Source organism: Podarcis liolepis (genome assembly GCF_965112155.1).
Source record: "Podarcis liolepis genome assembly, chromosome: 6".
NCBI classification, from domain to species: domain Eukaryota; kingdom Metazoa; phylum Chordata; class Lepidosauria; order Squamata; family Lacertidae; genus Podarcis; species Podarcis liolepis.
Genome location: NC_139559.1, coordinates 23,858,217 through 23,876,581, shown reverse-complemented (window position 1 = coordinate 23,876,581; position 18,365 = coordinate 23,858,217). Strand labels below are relative to the sequence as shown.

At 43.2% G+C, this 18,365-nt stretch overlaps 1 protein-coding gene across 2 annotated transcripts in view; it reads left to right on the top strand.

Annotated features, from left to right (window-relative positions):
* The first annotated feature begins 2,537 nt into the window (after positions 1 to 2,537).
* Positions 2,538 to 18,365, top strand: part of SRC (SRC proto-oncogene, non-receptor tyrosine kinase) — a 40,641-nt gene continuing 24,813 nt past the window's right edge. The window contains exons 1-4 of one of the 2 annotated variants that reach the window (XM_083508116.1): positions 2,538 to 2,618; positions 10,372 to 10,617; positions 11,220 to 11,319; positions 14,334 to 14,351. In XM_083508116.1, coding sequence (XP_083364242.1) covers positions 10,380 to 10,617; positions 11,220 to 11,319; positions 14,334 to 14,351 — 356 coding nt within the window. In that variant the 5' untranslated portion in view covers positions 2,538 to 2,618; positions 10,372 to 10,379. The remainder of the gene's footprint in view (positions 2,619 to 10,371; positions 10,618 to 11,219; positions 11,320 to 14,333; positions 14,352 to 18,365) is intronic. The other variant, XM_083508117.1, reaches the window with a different exon arrangement.

Below are 18,365 nucleotides of genomic sequence, written 5' to 3'. Positions count from 1 at the left end.
CCATGGGCTTTTATCTCCCCCCTCCCAGGCAGCCTCCTTTATCGCCAGCGTCCCTTATCTCCCTCCCGATCGCTTGCCGATCAGCTGCTTCTTTTCAACACCCCCTTCCCTCTTGTTTGCCTTAATGTCTTTTCCTTAGCTGGAGCAGTTTTTTGCTCCTCCTTTTCTTCTAATTTCTCTCCTCATTGCTTGTTTTAGTATTCCTGTCTCCTCTCCTTGCAAGTTTGCTGTCTTTACCTCCCCCCTCCCAGGCAGCCTCCTTTATTGTTAGCATCCCTTATCTCACTCCCGATCGCCTGCGGATTTGTTTCAACACACACTTCCCTCTTTTTAAACAAAAAAGCATGATCTGCTTTTTGCCCCTGGGCAATTTGGCTCCAGGGACCACTCATTCGCTCCATAAGATCCACAGACATTTCCCCTTACTTTTTAGGAAGAAAAACGTGCATCTTATGGAGCGAAAAATACGGTACTTTTTGAGAAGTCAGATTAGTGTTAATCAAACTATTATAACTTTCCAGACAGGGCAAGACAAAAAAAGGTTTCAAACATACAGTCCATTTTAAAATAAAAACAGGATTAGCAGATACCATCTAGCAAATGGTGAGGTATGTAACTAATAAAAACATGTGCAGTAATCCTGTTGTTCTTTAGATGGTGGCCAGCCAGATGGTTTTAGAAATCCCACAAGAGGGCATGAAGACAACAGATCTCCCCTCTTCCTTACTCTTGCTATCAGGCTGGGTAAGGGGGTTTGATGGGTTTGACGAGTGTGTTGGGGACTCCTCAGTTCAAGAAGCACACTCCATGATTCCCAGGTGCAGGTAGATATGTACAAGGAAGGACCCATTAAATGCAGCAAAAGCACTTTAAGAATGTTGCCCTGGCTAGTATCCATATTTTATAACTGTGTATTTTGTCTGTCTGTCTGTCTGTCTGGATACCCTCTGGGCTCTGGATAAACATAGGATTCTTTCCTCATCAAATGCTCTGCAGTATAAGCTTGGTTGATAGCCTTGGGCTGCCAGCAGCCACCACCTCTTTTTTCTTGCCCCGTTGACTTGGTGAAGTGGAGCAGAGAATTGTCCCTTCTTCACACATGACAGATCAGAAAGGCAATCTGCTGCCTCCACCCATTTTCAACGATCTACAAAAGAAGGCTCACAAGGAGCCTGTGTTGTGCTTTTATGCCAGATTTAGTACTATGCTGATTTCCTTTAAGGGTGCCTCCAGACTCTCCTTGTTTTGCAGGAGGGATTTAGGTTTGTTGCCATTAAAGTGAATTAATGCGCTCTATCACCCTGGTGCAACAAATCCACTTTTAAAAAGCCACAGAGAAATGCATTGAAAAGTGTGGGATCAACAAATGATTAATGGGAAACCATCCCAAAAGCAAATCACGATAAATGCTCATTGTCCTAAAACTGTGCCACAAATAAATCAGAACAAATGCTCGGAGACTGGATATAATCTAACCTCTGTGTAAGCTTTGTGCAAGCAAATCAGGTTGAATGTTCAATAAATAGGTTGCTTTAAAGTGGAATGTGTCAGGCAGCTGTTTTAAAACTGATATAAATTGCAGATTTAGGCCAATTTGGGAACAATTTGGGTATGGGAGTGGCTTTCAAGACTATTTATTTGATACATTGAGAGCAATAATAGTGCAATATTTTATAGTGTGACATCCCAAAGTATTTCCTCCATATAGTTCTGCTCATGTGTGGACATGATGTTTCTCCAGTAAAAATTGCTTCTATCACTCCCAGATATTTTTGACTAAAACATTTCCTGCCTTTCCATTCTGAATGGGACCTGTATGGCTGCTAAGAAACATTTGAAATAAAACAGGAGAATAATTTTTATTGCTGTCATGAACGTTGAATGAAACAAGGTTGTGTGAGTGTCATGGGGATCTTACTGGATGATAGCAGTGATAACACTCCTGATGAGTGGCAGTAGTCTTTTCCCCATCATTATTTTGTGCACTTTAAAAAACAACAACTTATTTCACCATGTTTTAATGGATGACATCTAAAATTAATCATACTCTGAGTAGGCTCATTGGAATCAGTGAATTTAGGGACCTTAAGATACAGTGAGTTGCATTGCTCCCCCACAGCTTCTTGGCATTAAGAAAAGTATGTACCCAATCATAAGCACACTACTTTCAACAAGCTATTAATGAAACGTGGTTTAGATGCAAGCCTTGCTTTTTAACATTTGCTTTTATTGTGTGTGTGTTTTTAGTGAATATTTTAGATTGTCTTTTGCAAACGTCTTAGAGATGTTTTGTTTCAGTAAGCACTATATAAATTGATTAAATAAATAAGTACATTTACTAGGGAGTAATCCCCCATTGGACAAGTGGGGGTTGCTTTCAACACACAGTGGTGCACACTTGCTTGGAAGTAAGTCCCATTGAAATAACTCTGACTTAATTTCAACCTCACACGCTCAGGGTGGTGCTGTAAGTCATGTAGTCAGATGTTGTTTGGCTTTTTGTGAATTCTTAGCTAACATTCCATGCTTTTCTCTTTTGTAGATTCCAGAAGAGCTGCGCTGATTGATTTGTCTGCCACCCTGTCCGCCACAGAAAGCTCTGTCAGGTGACAGCGTATGTGAGTAATTTCTCTCTCTAAATTCATACTGCCAATTCAGAAATATGGAGACCCTCCTCTAAAAAATGGTGATAATGATGGCTTTTCAAAAGCAGCCTTGAGTTGCTTACATACTAAATGACATGCATTTTGGAGCACTAAACACAGGCCTTTTTTTCAGCCGGAACTCAGTTCCGGCGCCTCTAAGAGAACAAGGGAGGCATTCACAGCGAGTTCAAGCACCTCTTTTCCTAGAAAAATAGCACTGATCAAACATATAATTTTTAGCATGTACAAATACTGACGCATGTTGAAACTGTAACATTGTGCAGTAGTTCTTAGATCAGAGAGACCTGACTGAAGCTTACAGGTCAAGAATCCAACTTTAAACACAGGCAGATGTGACAAAGCCTGAGGCATACTTTGTATTGGAAGTTGCTTGTTTTGTGTATTATTTATTTAACAAGATTTATATAGCTCTTAATCAACGAAAAACAAGAAAAGGTAATAAAAATGCATGTCTGAGAAGATTTGCCTAAGTTTTTAGCAGGTGCCAAAAGCAATGCAACACAGGCACCAGTGAGTTCGAGAAAGTAAATGTGCCGCCACATTGAAGGATTGATTCCTTGCAAGTGTAGAATGAACATTATGTGGCACCCAGGTGTGCACCTGATGAGGCAGTTGCAGAGAGGCCCCGACCTCAGCTTATGTATCTTGCCCATCTGAGCTGCGTGCAAGCAGGTGAAGAATCTGTCTGCGTCTAACCTGCTTCTGCTCCTCCCTCTTCAGTCCTCTCTTGGTCCTGGGAGTCAGTGGAGCAGGAGAGGTGGGGGCAGGAGGAGGAGATGTGGAAGCCATTGACTCTACACCAGCCTGACTTCTCTGCCTCCCTCCCTCTGGTAACTGTCCTTCACTGTCCAGTCCTGCAGCTTCTCCTTCCTCTGACTCCGGGCTGTTTCAGGCTTCTCCTCATTGCTGGATCCCTTCTTCCAAGTCAGTCTCCAACCCCCCTTCTCCTGGTGCCCATTCAGAAGTATCCAGCCACCACTCCTCATTGTCCAGCCAGTTTCTGACACTTAAAAAGATGCTGAAAACTTGATAGGAAGTGAAGGGTCTTGCATTTTACAGGGAACCAGAGGTTACAGGGAACCAGACAGAGGGCCTTCTAGGTAGTGGCGCCCACCCTGTGGAACACCCTCCCTTCAGATGTGAAGGAAATAAGCAGCTATTATATCTTTAAAAGACATCTGAAGGCAGCCCTGTTTAGGGAAGTTTTTAATATTTAATGCTGTACTGTTTTTAACATTTGATTGGGAGCCGCTCAGAGTAGCTGGGGAAACTCAGCCAGATGGGCGGGGTATAAATAAATAAATAAATAAATTATTATTATTATTATTATTATTATTATTATTATTATTAATTTTAGGCTTATTGGGACCAGGAAACATTTCTTCCCCACACCTGCATGATCTTGAGTTTTATTTCCATAATTAGGGTAAGGATAGTGGGTGTTTGCAGAGAGAGAGAGACAGAGAGAGCGCCAGAAAACAGCCCAGCTTCTACTTGCTGTGTCTTCAGACAGGAAGTGTTTTGTCCATACTCTGAGCTTAAATTATCATATTTGAGACTAGGAATGAATATTCCCCCAGGTCAGATTGGCTAGAGGTTGCTGTAGATCAGGGGTCAACTACCTTTTTCAAACGTGGGCCGGTCCACCATTCCTCACACCATGTGGTGGTCTGGACTATATGTTGCGGGGCGGGGGGGAGGAACGAATTCCTATGCCCCACAAATAACCCAGAGATGCATTTTAAACAAAAGCACACATTCTACTCATGTGAAAACACGTTGATTCCCGGACCGTCTGTGGGCCAGATTGAGAAGGCGATCCGACCCCTGGGCCTTAGATTGCCTATCCTCCTGTAGAATGTAGCCTTGTTCCTTTGGGATGTTTTCTTCTTCAGGCACTTTTCAAGATGATACCCGCACTGCCTTTATGACATATTGTGGCCTGGATAGCATTGGTCAGTTGGTGGTGGATAACTTGCCATGCCTCCATGGAAGGAGATTATACTAGGCAGCCTTTTAGTACTCTCCCTATTTCCATGCTTATCAGGGCACAGAGCAGAAAATTCAGAGTCCATTCCAGCAATAGCCTCAAAAGTGTTCTGTCCCTTTGCAGTTTTCTTCCCTGAGGCCTCTGCCAGTCTGGGCTCGCCTTCATTACTAATCCAGTTGCAGGAAAGCCTCCCTTATTATGCCATGTCTAATCAGTCAGAAACGAGCCTTTTGAGAATGCTGGCTGCTTCCAATTACACTCCACTTCACCTTGGCATAAAGATGCAGGGACGATGGCGCGAGAGAGTGTAAAAAAACCTAATAGTCTTGTTTGATCCACATCACTGGCAAACTAGGTGTGAAATCAATTGCAGGCATGTTAAACAAAATGAAGGGGGATTTTTAGAACTGTTTTTATAACACATACCTTGAGAATATATTGGGGTGGGGGACAAACAGAGGGTATAGCATTGGAAACCATCATGATGAGTTCCTGCACTTTATAATTTGCCACCACACCACTGCTGTGAGTTATAGTAGTTAGGTTACTGTTCACAAAATTTGGTTGGCCACTGTGAGACTAGGATGGTAGGCTGTTTGTGCCTTTGGTCTAACCTAGCAGAGCTATTCTTACAGTTTGCATTCTCTCTGTTCCTTGATTCCATTTTTGTTCCTTGATTCCTATGGTGCTTCATTTTCAATTCCTGTATCCTATTTTTTGCACCCAGAGCCCTGAAAATATGAGCGAGGAAAAGGCTGAGTTCAGTCTTCTCGGAGCAGTGCATTTTCAACTGTGGCTTGGCAATAACCCATCTGAGAAAGAAGCTTAGTACAAGATGCTCAGTCATGCATATGTCTGAACCCGCTATTGGCATTTACCCAAAGTGACTGATATTCTAGATATACTGATTATTGAGCTAAACAGAACAGGTTTTGAAAATCTGAGGGAACGAGCTTTAAGTTGTTTCCTCTGACCTTGAAGCCTCTTCTCTCACCTATGTCTGTTTCTTGAGCTGGAAATAAATCCAAGAAAACCAAAACCAAGGAGAGAGGGGGGAGAGAGAGAGAGAGAGAGAGAAAATATTCCTCCAGATCATATCCTTAAATGCACATTTTAAAAAAATCAGTATTAAGGCACTTTACTATGATTCAAAGCTCAGCAGCAAGACTTTGTACAACTGCATCCAAGATATAATTTATACCCCGCCCATCTGGCTGGGTTTCCCCAGCCATTCTGGGTGGCTTCCTACAAAATGTTAAAAATACAATAAAACATCAAACATTAAAAACTTCCCTAAACAGGACTGCCTTCAGATGTCTTTTAAAAGTCAGGTAGCTGTTTATTTCCTTGTCATCTGATGGGAGCGTGTTCCACAGGGCGGGAGCCACAACCGAGAAGGCCCTCTGCCTGGTTCCCTGTAACTTCGCTTCTCGCAGTGAGGGAACCGCCAGAAGGCCCTTGGAGCTGGACCTCAGTGTCTGGGCTGAACATGGGGGTGGAGATGCTCCATACAAAGCACAGTCTTTCCTGCAAAGAATTCTGGGCAGTGTAGTTTACCCCTCACATAGATAGTTACAATTCCCAGCAGCCCTCCACAAATTACAGTGCACAGAATTATTTGAGGGAAAGAATGGGTTTCAAATGTCCTTTAAAGATATAGCATACGCAGAGCCTAAGGCCATCAATACCTTGGGTTGCCTCAAAGAACCATAATTTTAATCAATGTTTACTTTGTAAGGGAGTTGACATTTTGCAAGGATCATAAGACGCTACCAGGTCTTATTGTCCTTTTAGCCCAGGATTATCGACTCTGACTGGCAATGGCTTTCCAGAGTCTCAAGCCGTTAATTGCAAATGACACTGGCTGGACACATTTTGCTGAGGGATGAGGAGTGAGGACAGGATCACAGTGGAAGGCCTGCCCTAGCCTTCATGTGTTGAATAGACTGTAGAAAAAGGCCCTGTGTGAGTACAATCTTTGTGATTGAAAACACTGTGTTTTTTCTTCTCAAGACAAGAGCTTTCCCTCGCCTTCAATGAGTTGGTGCCTTCAGATTTAAAACCTAAGATATGCTCACCACAGGAGCCCCAATTGTCACATGATATGAAAAGCAGCTCCTAGCTTAGGTGCCTTTCAAAATCATGAAATAAATCACAACTCTATTGATGGCTGTTACGCACTGGAGGAGCCAAGAATGAACGCTCCGTAATTTGCTTACAGTGCAGAAAGTTCTGTGATTATTCTTCTTCAATCTCAAACAACAGCAATCTGCAAGTGTTCAAAACACTTCACGTTATCTTGGTAATCCAAGAATTCCCACCCCCCGTCCCCATCGGCTTTTACTTTTGCTTTACTGATCATTTTAGATTGTAATTCTGAAGGCAAGGGCTGTATTATTTTTATTGAAAGGTCAGCTGCCCTGGGAGCAGTGGTGGAGCTTCATGCTCTGGCACGGGGGGGGGGGGTGGAGAGCAGGCGGGGCTGGCGCACATCCCAGGGGCGTCGTGTGCCGCTCGTGGGGGCGTGGCGCCCAGCATGGGTGGGGGGGCAGCTGCGATGGCTCCCCGCCGGGATCGCGCTGCCAGGGGCGGTGCGCTCCCCCCCCACCTCTTCCTCCACCAGTGCCTGGGAGCCTTTCTGGTTGAAGAGTGAGAAATTCTGGATAAATAAATACATAAAATAAAGCCGGCTACCACACACCCCTCCAAACATCCAATCAGTGCTTTGTGGAGAGTGAGTTTGCAGCTGCCAACCCTGCTCCTGGACTGTGCAGAACATGAGAAAGGCACGACTACATTGCTACATGGGTATGCATAGAGGTCTGGCATTCCACCTGTATGAACATATTGAAGCTGCCCTGTACCACACCTGACCATTGGTCCATCTTAGTCACTACTCTGGCAGTTCACTGGGGTCTTGCACAGAAGGTCTCTCTTAGCCCTTTTGCCTGAGATTATTTACTGTTGTTTGGGGAAGCTTTAATGTTTAATAGGTTATTGTATTTTAGTGTTTTGTTGGAAGCCGCCCAGAGTGGCGAAACCCAGCCAGATGGGTGGGGTATAAATAATAATAATAATAATAATAATAATAATAATAATAATAATAATAATTGAATTGAACATGGGTCCTCCCTTTGTATGTTCTCTGTTGCTGAGTGATGTTGTACCAGTTGCTGGAAATCACAGGAGGGGAGAGGGGTCTTGTCCTCAAATCCCACTTGCTGGTTTCTCACAGGCATCTAGTCAGCCACTGTGGGAACAGGATGTTGGACTACATGGGCCATTGGCCTGATCCTGCAGGCTCTTCTTACATTCTTCGTGGTTGTGCTATGCTTTGCAGTTTTTCCTCTTCTGCACGCATTAACTGAATGTGTGAAGGGGAATCTGAGACGATTACTCTAGTGAGATAATGGCTGAGGTGAGGGTTGAACTTAATTGCTTGCTCCAAGGAGCTCAAATGTGTTCATTCAACATTTGCCCCACTACGTTCAGCGGAGCTTATTCCCAGAGAAGTGTGTGTAGGATTGTACATTTAGACCGTTTGCTAGACTCGCTCCTTCTTGCCCCAAGATTAATCAAACAAAAGTGATCATTGTGGTGTATGCTGAGCTTACGGAAGCCTTTATTTCTGCGTAAGAAAAGCTTAAATGAAAATGACAGTGTCTTTTCAAGTCAAAGTTCCCAAATCTCACAATAGGTTAGCAATAGCTACATGATACCTTAATATCTCGAAGTGGGAAAATGTCTGCCATCCGTTCCTGATGATCGCTTCACACACAGGGAAGTGGTCTAATCTTTTTGAATCTTGCTGTGAGAATTCCTCCCTCTTACTTCAGTCGGGCTGGCATGTAGTCATGTCACTCAGCAAGTGAGATCCCGGCCCAACTAGTGTGTAAGTAATGAAGCATCAAGAGCCTCACATTCTCTATTGACTGAAATCCTCCAGACAGACCTGTCTTCTCTGTCTAGCTGGGTTCATTGGTCTTATAACTTATCTCTCTCACATTGACCTCAGAGTTATTTGGCAAAAAAGAATTCTGCAACCAAGTTTGAAAACGTTACGCTCACCATAACATTTGTTTCTGTCACCACCCCCAGTTTGTATTCACTGTTCCTTTTAAAATAAACTAAGAGGAATACAGTGGTACCTCAGGTTACATACGCTTCAGGTTACAGACTCCGCTAACCCAGAGATAGTGCTTCAGGTTAAGAACTTTGCTTCAGGATAAGAACAGAAATCGGGCTCCGGCGGCGCAGCAGCAGCAGGAGGCCCCATTAGCTAAAGTGGTGCTTCAGGTTAAGAACAGTTTCAGGTTAAGTGCAGACCTCCAGAACGAATTAAGTACTTAACCTGAGGTACCACTGTACTTCTTTTTAAAAATCCTTCTTTATAGAGCTGTCTAGGATTTGTGAACTGCAGGGACGGTCCTGTTGGCTGTCATACCACCATGGAAATTTGCCCTGTCTAAATCCTGTGTTTGAGAGGGCTTTTCTAGGCACACACACACACACACACACACACACACACACACACACCGATGCATCTGGCCAAGCCATTGTATACATTTCAGTGCTGGGTCAAGATGCACTGCTTTGCACAGGCCTTTGAGGGTGGAGAGCAAGATCAGAATTCCCCCTCTCCATTTAATGTTTGTGTATTACATGGTTTATTGTATTGAGCTGTACAAAAAGGGAAATGAATCCCAACCAACTGTAGATGTGATTTAAAAAAAAGGGAGCAAAAAATGTCACAAACTAGTGTGAATGTGTATGGTAAATAAAAACATATTTTATGAATTCTGATTGCAATTAAAAGCAAACAATATGTATCTTCCAAGATCCAGTAGCAAAAGAATGCAAACACCAACAATGTATGCTGCCAAAGTTTCAAGAAGCTGAACAGATGTAACTCACAAAGTATCACAGAACAAAAACACATTTTGACCTTGGTCTTCTTCAGTGGACTAGTCCCCCCCATAAAAGCTCCTGCCACAATAAAATGATTAATTTGGGTGGAGTATTGTTTAGGGGGGTCTTGTTGTGTTACCGATATTCTTTTTTCTTCCTCTTTAAATTCTTTTCTTAATTTTTAGTTTGGAAATTGTTAAATTTGGTTGTGCACTTTTTGGTGTGTTTTACTTATTGTTTATTACTACTTTTGTCATGTTTGCAATTATGTGGATCTTTTCATCTTGTAAGCTGCCTTGATCATGGTTTTAACTATGGAAAGGCAGTATACAAATCTGGTAATGATAATGGTGATGACTAAGGTGTAACAGGAGGACCCTGTAGTTATTGCTGCATCTGACTAACTAACATGTCTACCCCTCCACAATCTGTTTCCAAGGATTCTTATTTATTCCACAAAATTTTTAACTTCCACCCCAATGATCTTCCAACAAATTTAGAAAGGAGTGAGTTAATGAACTTTTTTAAACAAGAAAAAGCATCGTGGGTAGTGCCAGAGGTGGGGTTTGCAACCAAAGAAAATCTTGCCCGTTGTGAGATCATGCCCGTTGTGAGATCTAATTGTTCTGAAACAGTGTTGACGGAGCAGAGTGCACCTCTCCAAATGCAGCTGCCTAATCTTAATTGTTCAGTTTTTGATCTTGCAATCCTACAAAGTGAGATAATGTTTTGTGTCTTCCTGAATCCAAGAACTTGTTCATTCAGAGCAGGCCATAGCTTCATGTTTGCTCTCCTCTTCTCCTGTAGCTTGAATCATGGGGAGCAGTAAGAGCAAACCCAAAGACCCCAGTCAACGGAGGCGCAGTCTGGAATCCACAGAAAATATCCATGGTGGTTGCTCTGCCTCCCAGACACCCAGCAAAACCACAGTGTCAGATACTCATCGGACTCCCAGTCGTGTATTTGGAACAACTACCACAGAACCAAAACTCTTTGGTGGCTCAAATACATCTGATATGGTTACCTCTCCTCAGCGCTGCGGGCCTCTGGCTGGTCAGTATGATTCCTACCATGAGTAGAACTTTTCCAGACTTTTTTATAGCGTGTATAATGAACATGCTTTTGGAGTTGTGGCAAGAATGCTCTGTTCCCCAAAGTAGATGTGTGTCTAGAAATACAGGGTCTTCAGTCCCATTACACGCACAACTCGTTGCACAGGGATCTTTTTAAGACTTTCATATTCCATGATGGGGCCATTGACCTCAGTGCTGCCCTTCCTACTTACATGTAATTGTAAAGGTAAAGGAACCCCTGACCATTATGTCCAGTCGCGGACGACTCTGGGGTTGCGGTGCTCACCTCTCAAGGGAGCCGGCGTACAACTTCCGGGTCATGTGGCCAGCATGACTAAGCCACTTCTGGTGAACCAGAGCAGTGCACGGAAACGCCGTTCTGATTGGCAAGCCCTAGGCTCTGTGGTTTAACCCACAGCGCTACCCGCCTTCCTACATGTAATTGTACGTGGTGTAAAAAGTACTCATCAGGGGCTTCAACATATTAATTTCCCCAACACACATTGCTCTTACAACAAGAGCCCTGACTAAATTTGATATGCAATGGTGTTCAGCTATAGTCTTGAACTTGTCTTGTTGCAGGTGGAGTCACCACCTTTGTGGCCCTCTATGACTATGAATCACGAACAGAATCAGACCTTTCTTTCAAGAAAGGGGAACGCCTCCAAATCCTCAACAACACGTAAGTACCTTTTGCCCAGGTGCTGAGCTAAGGGATGCATTTAATTTTGTAGTAAACATATTATTCCATCGTGCTGCACAGCGTCTATGCCCATGCTGGGAAATAAGAAAGGACAAATTCTTCCTTCTCCTTTCTTGCTTTCTTGTTTCCAGCTCTTTCTGTTAGATGTTAATAGAATAAGTTGGGTCAAGTTTAAATGGCTGGGCTTAGATAGCAGGGGGTACCATTTGGGGGACAAAATCCATGTTTTGATGTCCTACCGTCTGATGTTCCAAGTTGCACCCCGTGCTGATCCTAGGTTTATATTGATTTCCTCTTCTGCCCTTCAAATAAGCTTCCAGCTCGATTCCCCAGTACATGCAGGGAATCACTGGCTGTCATACAGTCACTGTAAATGAAAACTTGCATCCTTTTCTTTCTTGCTTTCAGTGCTGCCCCAGAATGACTTTAGGGTTCAGCCTCCAGAAAGGACTCTCCATATAGCAGTCCTCACTGGACTGAGAGCCCAACTATGTGTTTCAGGGCATTACGTGGCTGCCCACACTCCACATTTCCTCCTCCATTCTTTCTTTCCATACATAAACTCTGCTTCTTTGGCTGCTGCTTGTGGGAGTGGGGAGAATGCTGTGCCTAATGTGGTCGCGTGCCTTATTTAACTAAATAATACCAGGGAGGCTAGGGGAGCGGGGGAGGGGAGGTGGCAGCCACATGTCCCCTCTAACGTGTAATTAGGCCTTGACCCACTTATTCAACATCATCAAACAAGGCAGGAGGAAACAACGTGTACCACACTAAGGCACACGCGCCAAATGGGTCAAGCCTTGTGCTTTGATCAGCATGTTAAGCATGTGGAATAAGCTTGAGTTTCTACCGAAAGATAGAGATAAGAGGGCAAATTCCTGGGAAGCCATGGAGGTCCAATCAGTCAACAGCAAAGCCTGTTTGGGGTTGTAACAGGAAGTCACAAGTCCCAATTTCCAAGGTTGGTACAATGGCTGCACCGGAATTCTCAGCTAAGATCCCACTGTGATTTCAAATGTAAAACGTCTGCTTGATTTCCTCATGTAACTCCTATGGCATTTTTGCTGTGGACTGCAACATCCTTCTGCGGCATGGAAGGAGGAGAGGGAGCATCTATGGGATGGCTTCCGGAGTGATTCTCATATGTGTGTATGCACCTACATCTTGCTGCCATGGGTCATTTATGCAGTTGGGATATTGTGAAGTGTAACTTTTCAGCAGTCCAGATTCAGCTCATAGGATACCTGGCAAACATGGCAATGAGATATTTTTACCCAGCCGGGGGGGGGGGGGAGGGAGGGAGGGAGGGAATATTTCCTGGGAGCATTTAGCAGTCTAATGAAAGAAGAGAGTAAATTGTTGCATTCTGTCCTAGGTAGTGGGAGACAGTATTGTCCTACATCGTAGGATCATTGTGGAGGGAAACGGGATGAAGACAATAGAGCACTTAGCACATTAAAAGCACATTGTAAACAATTAATGATATTATTGCCATATGACTGGGCAGATGGAAGTGGCCTCTTCATAGCAGATGTTGGGCCCTCCCCCTGCTTCCTTCCAGCAAACACATTTTCCACTCATTGCTCTGCTGTCTAAATATTGCTTCTGCCCTGTGGGCTGTCTGGGCATCTCTGGCCTTCTGGAGTCCTCCCACTCCTGCCTTAAAGTTTCCCAGAAAAATGGGAGACCTTTAGAAAAGGTTGTGATTAGTTAATTTTATTTTATTCCTTTTAAAGGTATGTTTATTTAAACTGCTGCCCTTTCCTGTAGCAGGCAATGGGTGGCTTGGTGCAAGATGCTGGGGACAAACAGTATGTGGGAGATGGTTCATCATCATAAACTACTTCTGAACTTTCCTGTGGAACCCGTTAAGAGACATACCGTATTTTTTGCACCATAACACTCACTTTTTTCCTCCTAAAAAGTAAGGGGAAATGTCTGTGCGTGTTATGGAGGGAATGCCTACAGGTGGCATGCCTACGGATTTTCCTCCCCTAAAAACTATGTGCGTGTTATGGTCGGGTGCATGTTATACAGCAAAAAATACGGTAGGTCTAGACCTTTTGGCTTGTTCCAATACAGCAGTTTTCATATGGAGAGGAGTAAAAGTAAAGGTAAAGAGACCCCTGACGAATAGGTCCAGTCGTGGCCAACTCTGGGGTTGCGGCGCTCATCTCGCTTTATTGGCCGAGGGAGCCAGTGTACAGCTTTCGGGTCATGTGGCCAGCATGACTAAGCCGCTTCTGGCGAACCAGAGCAGCGCACGGAAACACCGTTTACCTTCCCGCCAGAGCGGTACCTATTTATCTACTTTCACTTTGATGTGCTTTTGAACTGCTAGGTTGGCAGGAGCAGGGACCGAGCAATGGGAGCTCACCCTGTTGCGGGGATTCGAACCACCAACCTTCTGATCGGCAAGTCCTAGCCAACCTAAAGCTACAAGTCGTTTTGACACCTGTAGTTGTTCCCTCAATTAAAGAGATGACTGGAGTCTTCTAGAGTGAGCAGAATTGAGTTCCTGCACTCTTCAAATCATAATTTGAAATGTTTGTGGCTTGGCGAATGGAATGTTGCAAGTTCACTGTTTCACATTCAGTGGAAAAACCCGTCTTGAGGAATAGAAGCTGTTGGCTGTCCTGTTACTATCACAGAATCACTGGAAAGGGTGGCAGTTAGAAATGTTCTACATTGATTCCCGTATCCATTTGTGCACCAAGAAACCTCTGTGTATTCAGAGAAACTTGAGGTGGTTAGTTCATGCAGGGCACTGGCTAGTTTTCTACCTCAATATATGTTCTTATTGGGGAACCACTGATAAGCTTTTTAGGAACACCAGAGGTCCTGGGAATACATTTTGAACACCACAGTATTATGGCTATTAGCACTTGTGTATGCATCTTTCCCATTTTGAAAAGCATCTCAAAACTGCATTTCTTTTAATCTAAGCCCTGTCTCTTTCTCTCTTATATCCTGCTCCTCATGCTTTCATTTAGGAGAAAGGTGGATGTCAGGTGTGTATCTTCTATTTGATTGGCATAAGCTATAAAAGCTAACCTGATCTTTGATGTCTAAACTATGGGGGAAATGATTGGGTGGGTTGCACTTTGGGGCTGGGAAGGAGAGCAATGTTATGCATTAAGTTTAAAGTCCTTATGGTTCTTCTCATTTGCAGACTCAGGGGTTTTAACATTGGTTTTGAGCATTTTTACTTTGGTAACCAAGCAGATGATATATTCTAAAGGTGTTGTTTCAACTGAATTTTAGATTTTGGAGTGTTATGTATGCATTATTATTTTTTGTTTCCAACTGGAATGTGGGGAGCGGAGGTGTCTGAGTTAGATAAATTCTTAGTCATGGTGATCAACCTTCTAACAAGAGAAAAATCAGAGTTCTGGGCAACATAAACAGGCATCATTAAGTACCTTTGTATGAGTTGTCCAGTAGCTCAGGGGTTTCCAGACTGCAGTCTGTGCACTACAAGCAGTCCATGAGCTTCATTCAGGGGGTCTGTTACATGTCCACATTACATACTGATTTTGATTTTTGATTGCGTTTTGACTGCCTCTTTTATTATATTGCATTTTACATTGGAATGCAAATTCAATAAATACGATAAAATACAACATAAGAAATAAAAGAAGCAGTAAAAAGACAATTAAAAATCATACGGCATGTTGCACAGCAGATGACAATTGCTACAACAGGCAAACAAAACAGTTAAGTGGTTCAACAAGACCATCAGCAATTTTCAATTCATAGGGGGAAATGGGGCCCACTAGTAGTACCATATGCCTTACTTGAGTACAGTTTGCATATGCTTTAATAAGAACTGAGTACATAAAGCTAGCTCTGCCTCCTCTGAAGAACATTAAAATCATGCAGGTATATCCCAGACTTCTTATTGTTCTGCTTGTAACCATGTGGGTAGACATTCTTCCTGTGAGGGACAAATGCAACTTGGGAAAGAGACGAGTAGATGTCACTCCAGTTGAATGCACAATAAACCATGGAGGAACTGGAAGAGGAGTGGGACGCCTGTGGCCCCCTAGATGTCCAAAGAACTCAGATTCAGATGACTTTGAGAAAAATAATGGTGCACTATGTACTATTGGTTGAATTGTGGTGTTACAGGGAAGGAACTGCCTGTGTTGTCAACTGAACTGGCTGTATCCAGCAAAGATTATGAGTGTGAAAGCACCATTCATTTAAGCTTATTATTCCAGCTCTTATATGATTTCATTTATCTCTTCTCCCATTCATTGCTTACTTGCCTAGGGCTATAATCCTACACATACCTAGTCTGTTTAAATCAACTGTAATGGGATATAGGCAGATAAGTCTGCAAGTTTTTTTTTCCCCTCTCTCTATCTCATGGGGAAATGAAGGTGACAAAGGGTGTATTCCTCTTTCTGTTCTGCACATCTGCTGTTGAGATTCTTTTCACTGACCCAACTTCATGTTACTAGCCTCTGAATGCAATATGCATTCGTGAAGTTCATGACAGGAGGTGAGAAAATGCTGCAGCAGAAGGATTTTATATTTGGTCTAAACACATTTACCCATGCAGGGGTAGCCAGCAAGCATTATATACCTGTTGAATCTTAAGACCTAGAAATTAAACAGCTGCTTTTCCTGAGACCTTGCTGTTTGGCCCGGCCAAAATATATGCTCTGCGCAAGTCAAGTGGTTCTGACTTCTCCCTTGTTTTCCTCTACAACGTTTCTTAAGTTCTAAGGCAAGTAGTTTTCTTAGTCAAGGTCAGGCCAGTAAACGTTTGGAGCTAAAGTTTCTATTGCAATATTAATGTTTTAATAATCTATTTGTGGCTTTTAAAACAATCCTGTGATGGTGCAAAGGAAATGAAACTCTGCATGATGTTCTTCTTCTTTGGAGCCCTGACTTGAGGACTTGTATTTGGACCAGGTCAGAGTGCTGGAACTTATTTTCATTGTCAAGGGCTTAGGCTTTGAACATATGAAGTAGCAAAAAATTGTTTGAGTGTGTGCAGAGTTTTAGAAAATGTTCTTCTTGGTACCACCGAGCAACCACCACTAGCCTCCACATTTCAGGGATACATCAGATAGTATAGAGTCAGGTGCTTGCACATGGTGATATAATGAACCCCTGCAGCTTATGAATGGAAGTATCCCAACAGAGGTCCTCCATGTTATGGTGGCTTACAGCCACTCCTACTGTTTCGGCACAGTGGTCAGAAATGGCTCAGCTTATGCATGTGGGGCATCAGTCGTATCATTCAGATTGCAAGAATAGAACTTCCATGTGGCAAAACCAGATGGCAGCTTTTAAAGCACCATTTAGGCTGGCAGAGTGAGAGAGATGGATCTGTCCACCAAGACCTGCCAAAAGGAGTTGCACGAAAGCACATTAGTGCTGTTGCCTAGCTCTCCCTATCACAAAAATGAGTCTTCCACTGGGTAGCATCTGGGTGGACTGTGAACTGTGTTAAAAAGAGGAGTGCCACTTGGTATGGCCAAATCATCATGATGTCTTGGCCAGCTCTGCCAAAATGGCAACCGCTTGCTTGCCCATTGTTGTAGAACTATCCTTGAACAGGTTTGCTTCCTTGAACTTCTCACTATAAAAAACGTAAGTATTGCTGATATCCAAACTTAAATTCCGCAGGTAAGTATTTATAACCTAAATATTTTCCTTATTTTTTAAACAGCAGAAACAAAAATAGACATTTTTGAATACTGAAAGCTCTGGTCTTTGGCTATTTGGCATACTTTCCAGGTACAAAGCAAGTGTGCATTCTTTCGCTTCAAATGAACTAAATACAATATTGTAAACGCTGGCAGCTTCACAGCTGCCTCTGGTATAAATAATGCTGAGAACAGAATGGCCCTCATAGGAAGATGAGGTGGGGTTTTTTAAAGGCTTTGTACTGAAGCATGTAGAGGAGAAATGAGTCTCAAGCTATGTATTTCACAATATCCAATATCGCTTCCCTGTTGGAGTTTAGGATAAGAGCGTGTTTCTCACAGAGATACTGTAGCAGTAATGTACTGCAATCTTTTGAATAGCTAAGGTGCCTGGCCTTCTGCCTAGCAACATGTTGCGAGGGGAGGAAGTTTCTGAGAGATACACACTGCATTTTGCAGGTTGTGCTGACCCAGCCATATAATTCCATAACTGTGGCTGTAGTTGCCCGCCCCACCTGAGTCAGAGGTATGCAGAGGAGAGGAAGCCATTTATGACTGCCTTTAGTAGAAGTGGATACCTTTACTTGAAAGAGAGATGAACATAGTTAATCGCTTAGTACCGTACAAGATAGATTCAGAAGTTCTAATCGTTCAATTTGTTGCTTATGTCTTTCGAAAGAAAGCAGCCTCATGCAGTGCCTTGACCTAGCAGCTTGGCTCTGGAAAAAAGTTTTATCTTAATAAACATTCTGTCTTAAAATTCATTGTTTCCCAAGCAATGAATTTGCAGTGTGTGGATTAAATTGACCCAGGCAGAAGTTGACTCTGGATTTCCCCATTCATTCCAATGGAGAGGTCTATCTGTAGCCCTTTCATAGGAGCTGGCATGTCCTTCCTCTGAAGTGGATGGGGAAGCACATATACCCTGGGGAACTTCTGAACCTCTCTAAGCAGTCACCAGATTGGGAGTGGTTATTAGTATTCCGACACCCAAAGATGAGAAGATAGCATGATCTCCCTACTTACAATGGATTTTCCTGGCATGTGCTTGCTCAAGCTGTACTTCCCTGTGACATTAATCAGGACGCGGAACTTGGGGCTTTCCTTTTACTTGGATTTTTCCTTTTGCAGCTTCCTCTTCCTCATTTGCACCTCATTATCTTCCTTCTGTTTTACACAGTTTAAGAAACAGAGCCTGGGTGAAGAGTACCTGCTATTTTAGAAGTGGTAGCTTGTGCATCACTGCATAGCAGCGTTTAGATGCTTTCTGGCTGTGCACTATGTGGAAATAGTGCCATATTAACAGCTAGCCAGGCATACTTCTGGTGACTTTAGCCTGCAGATCTAGTACAGTCATACCTC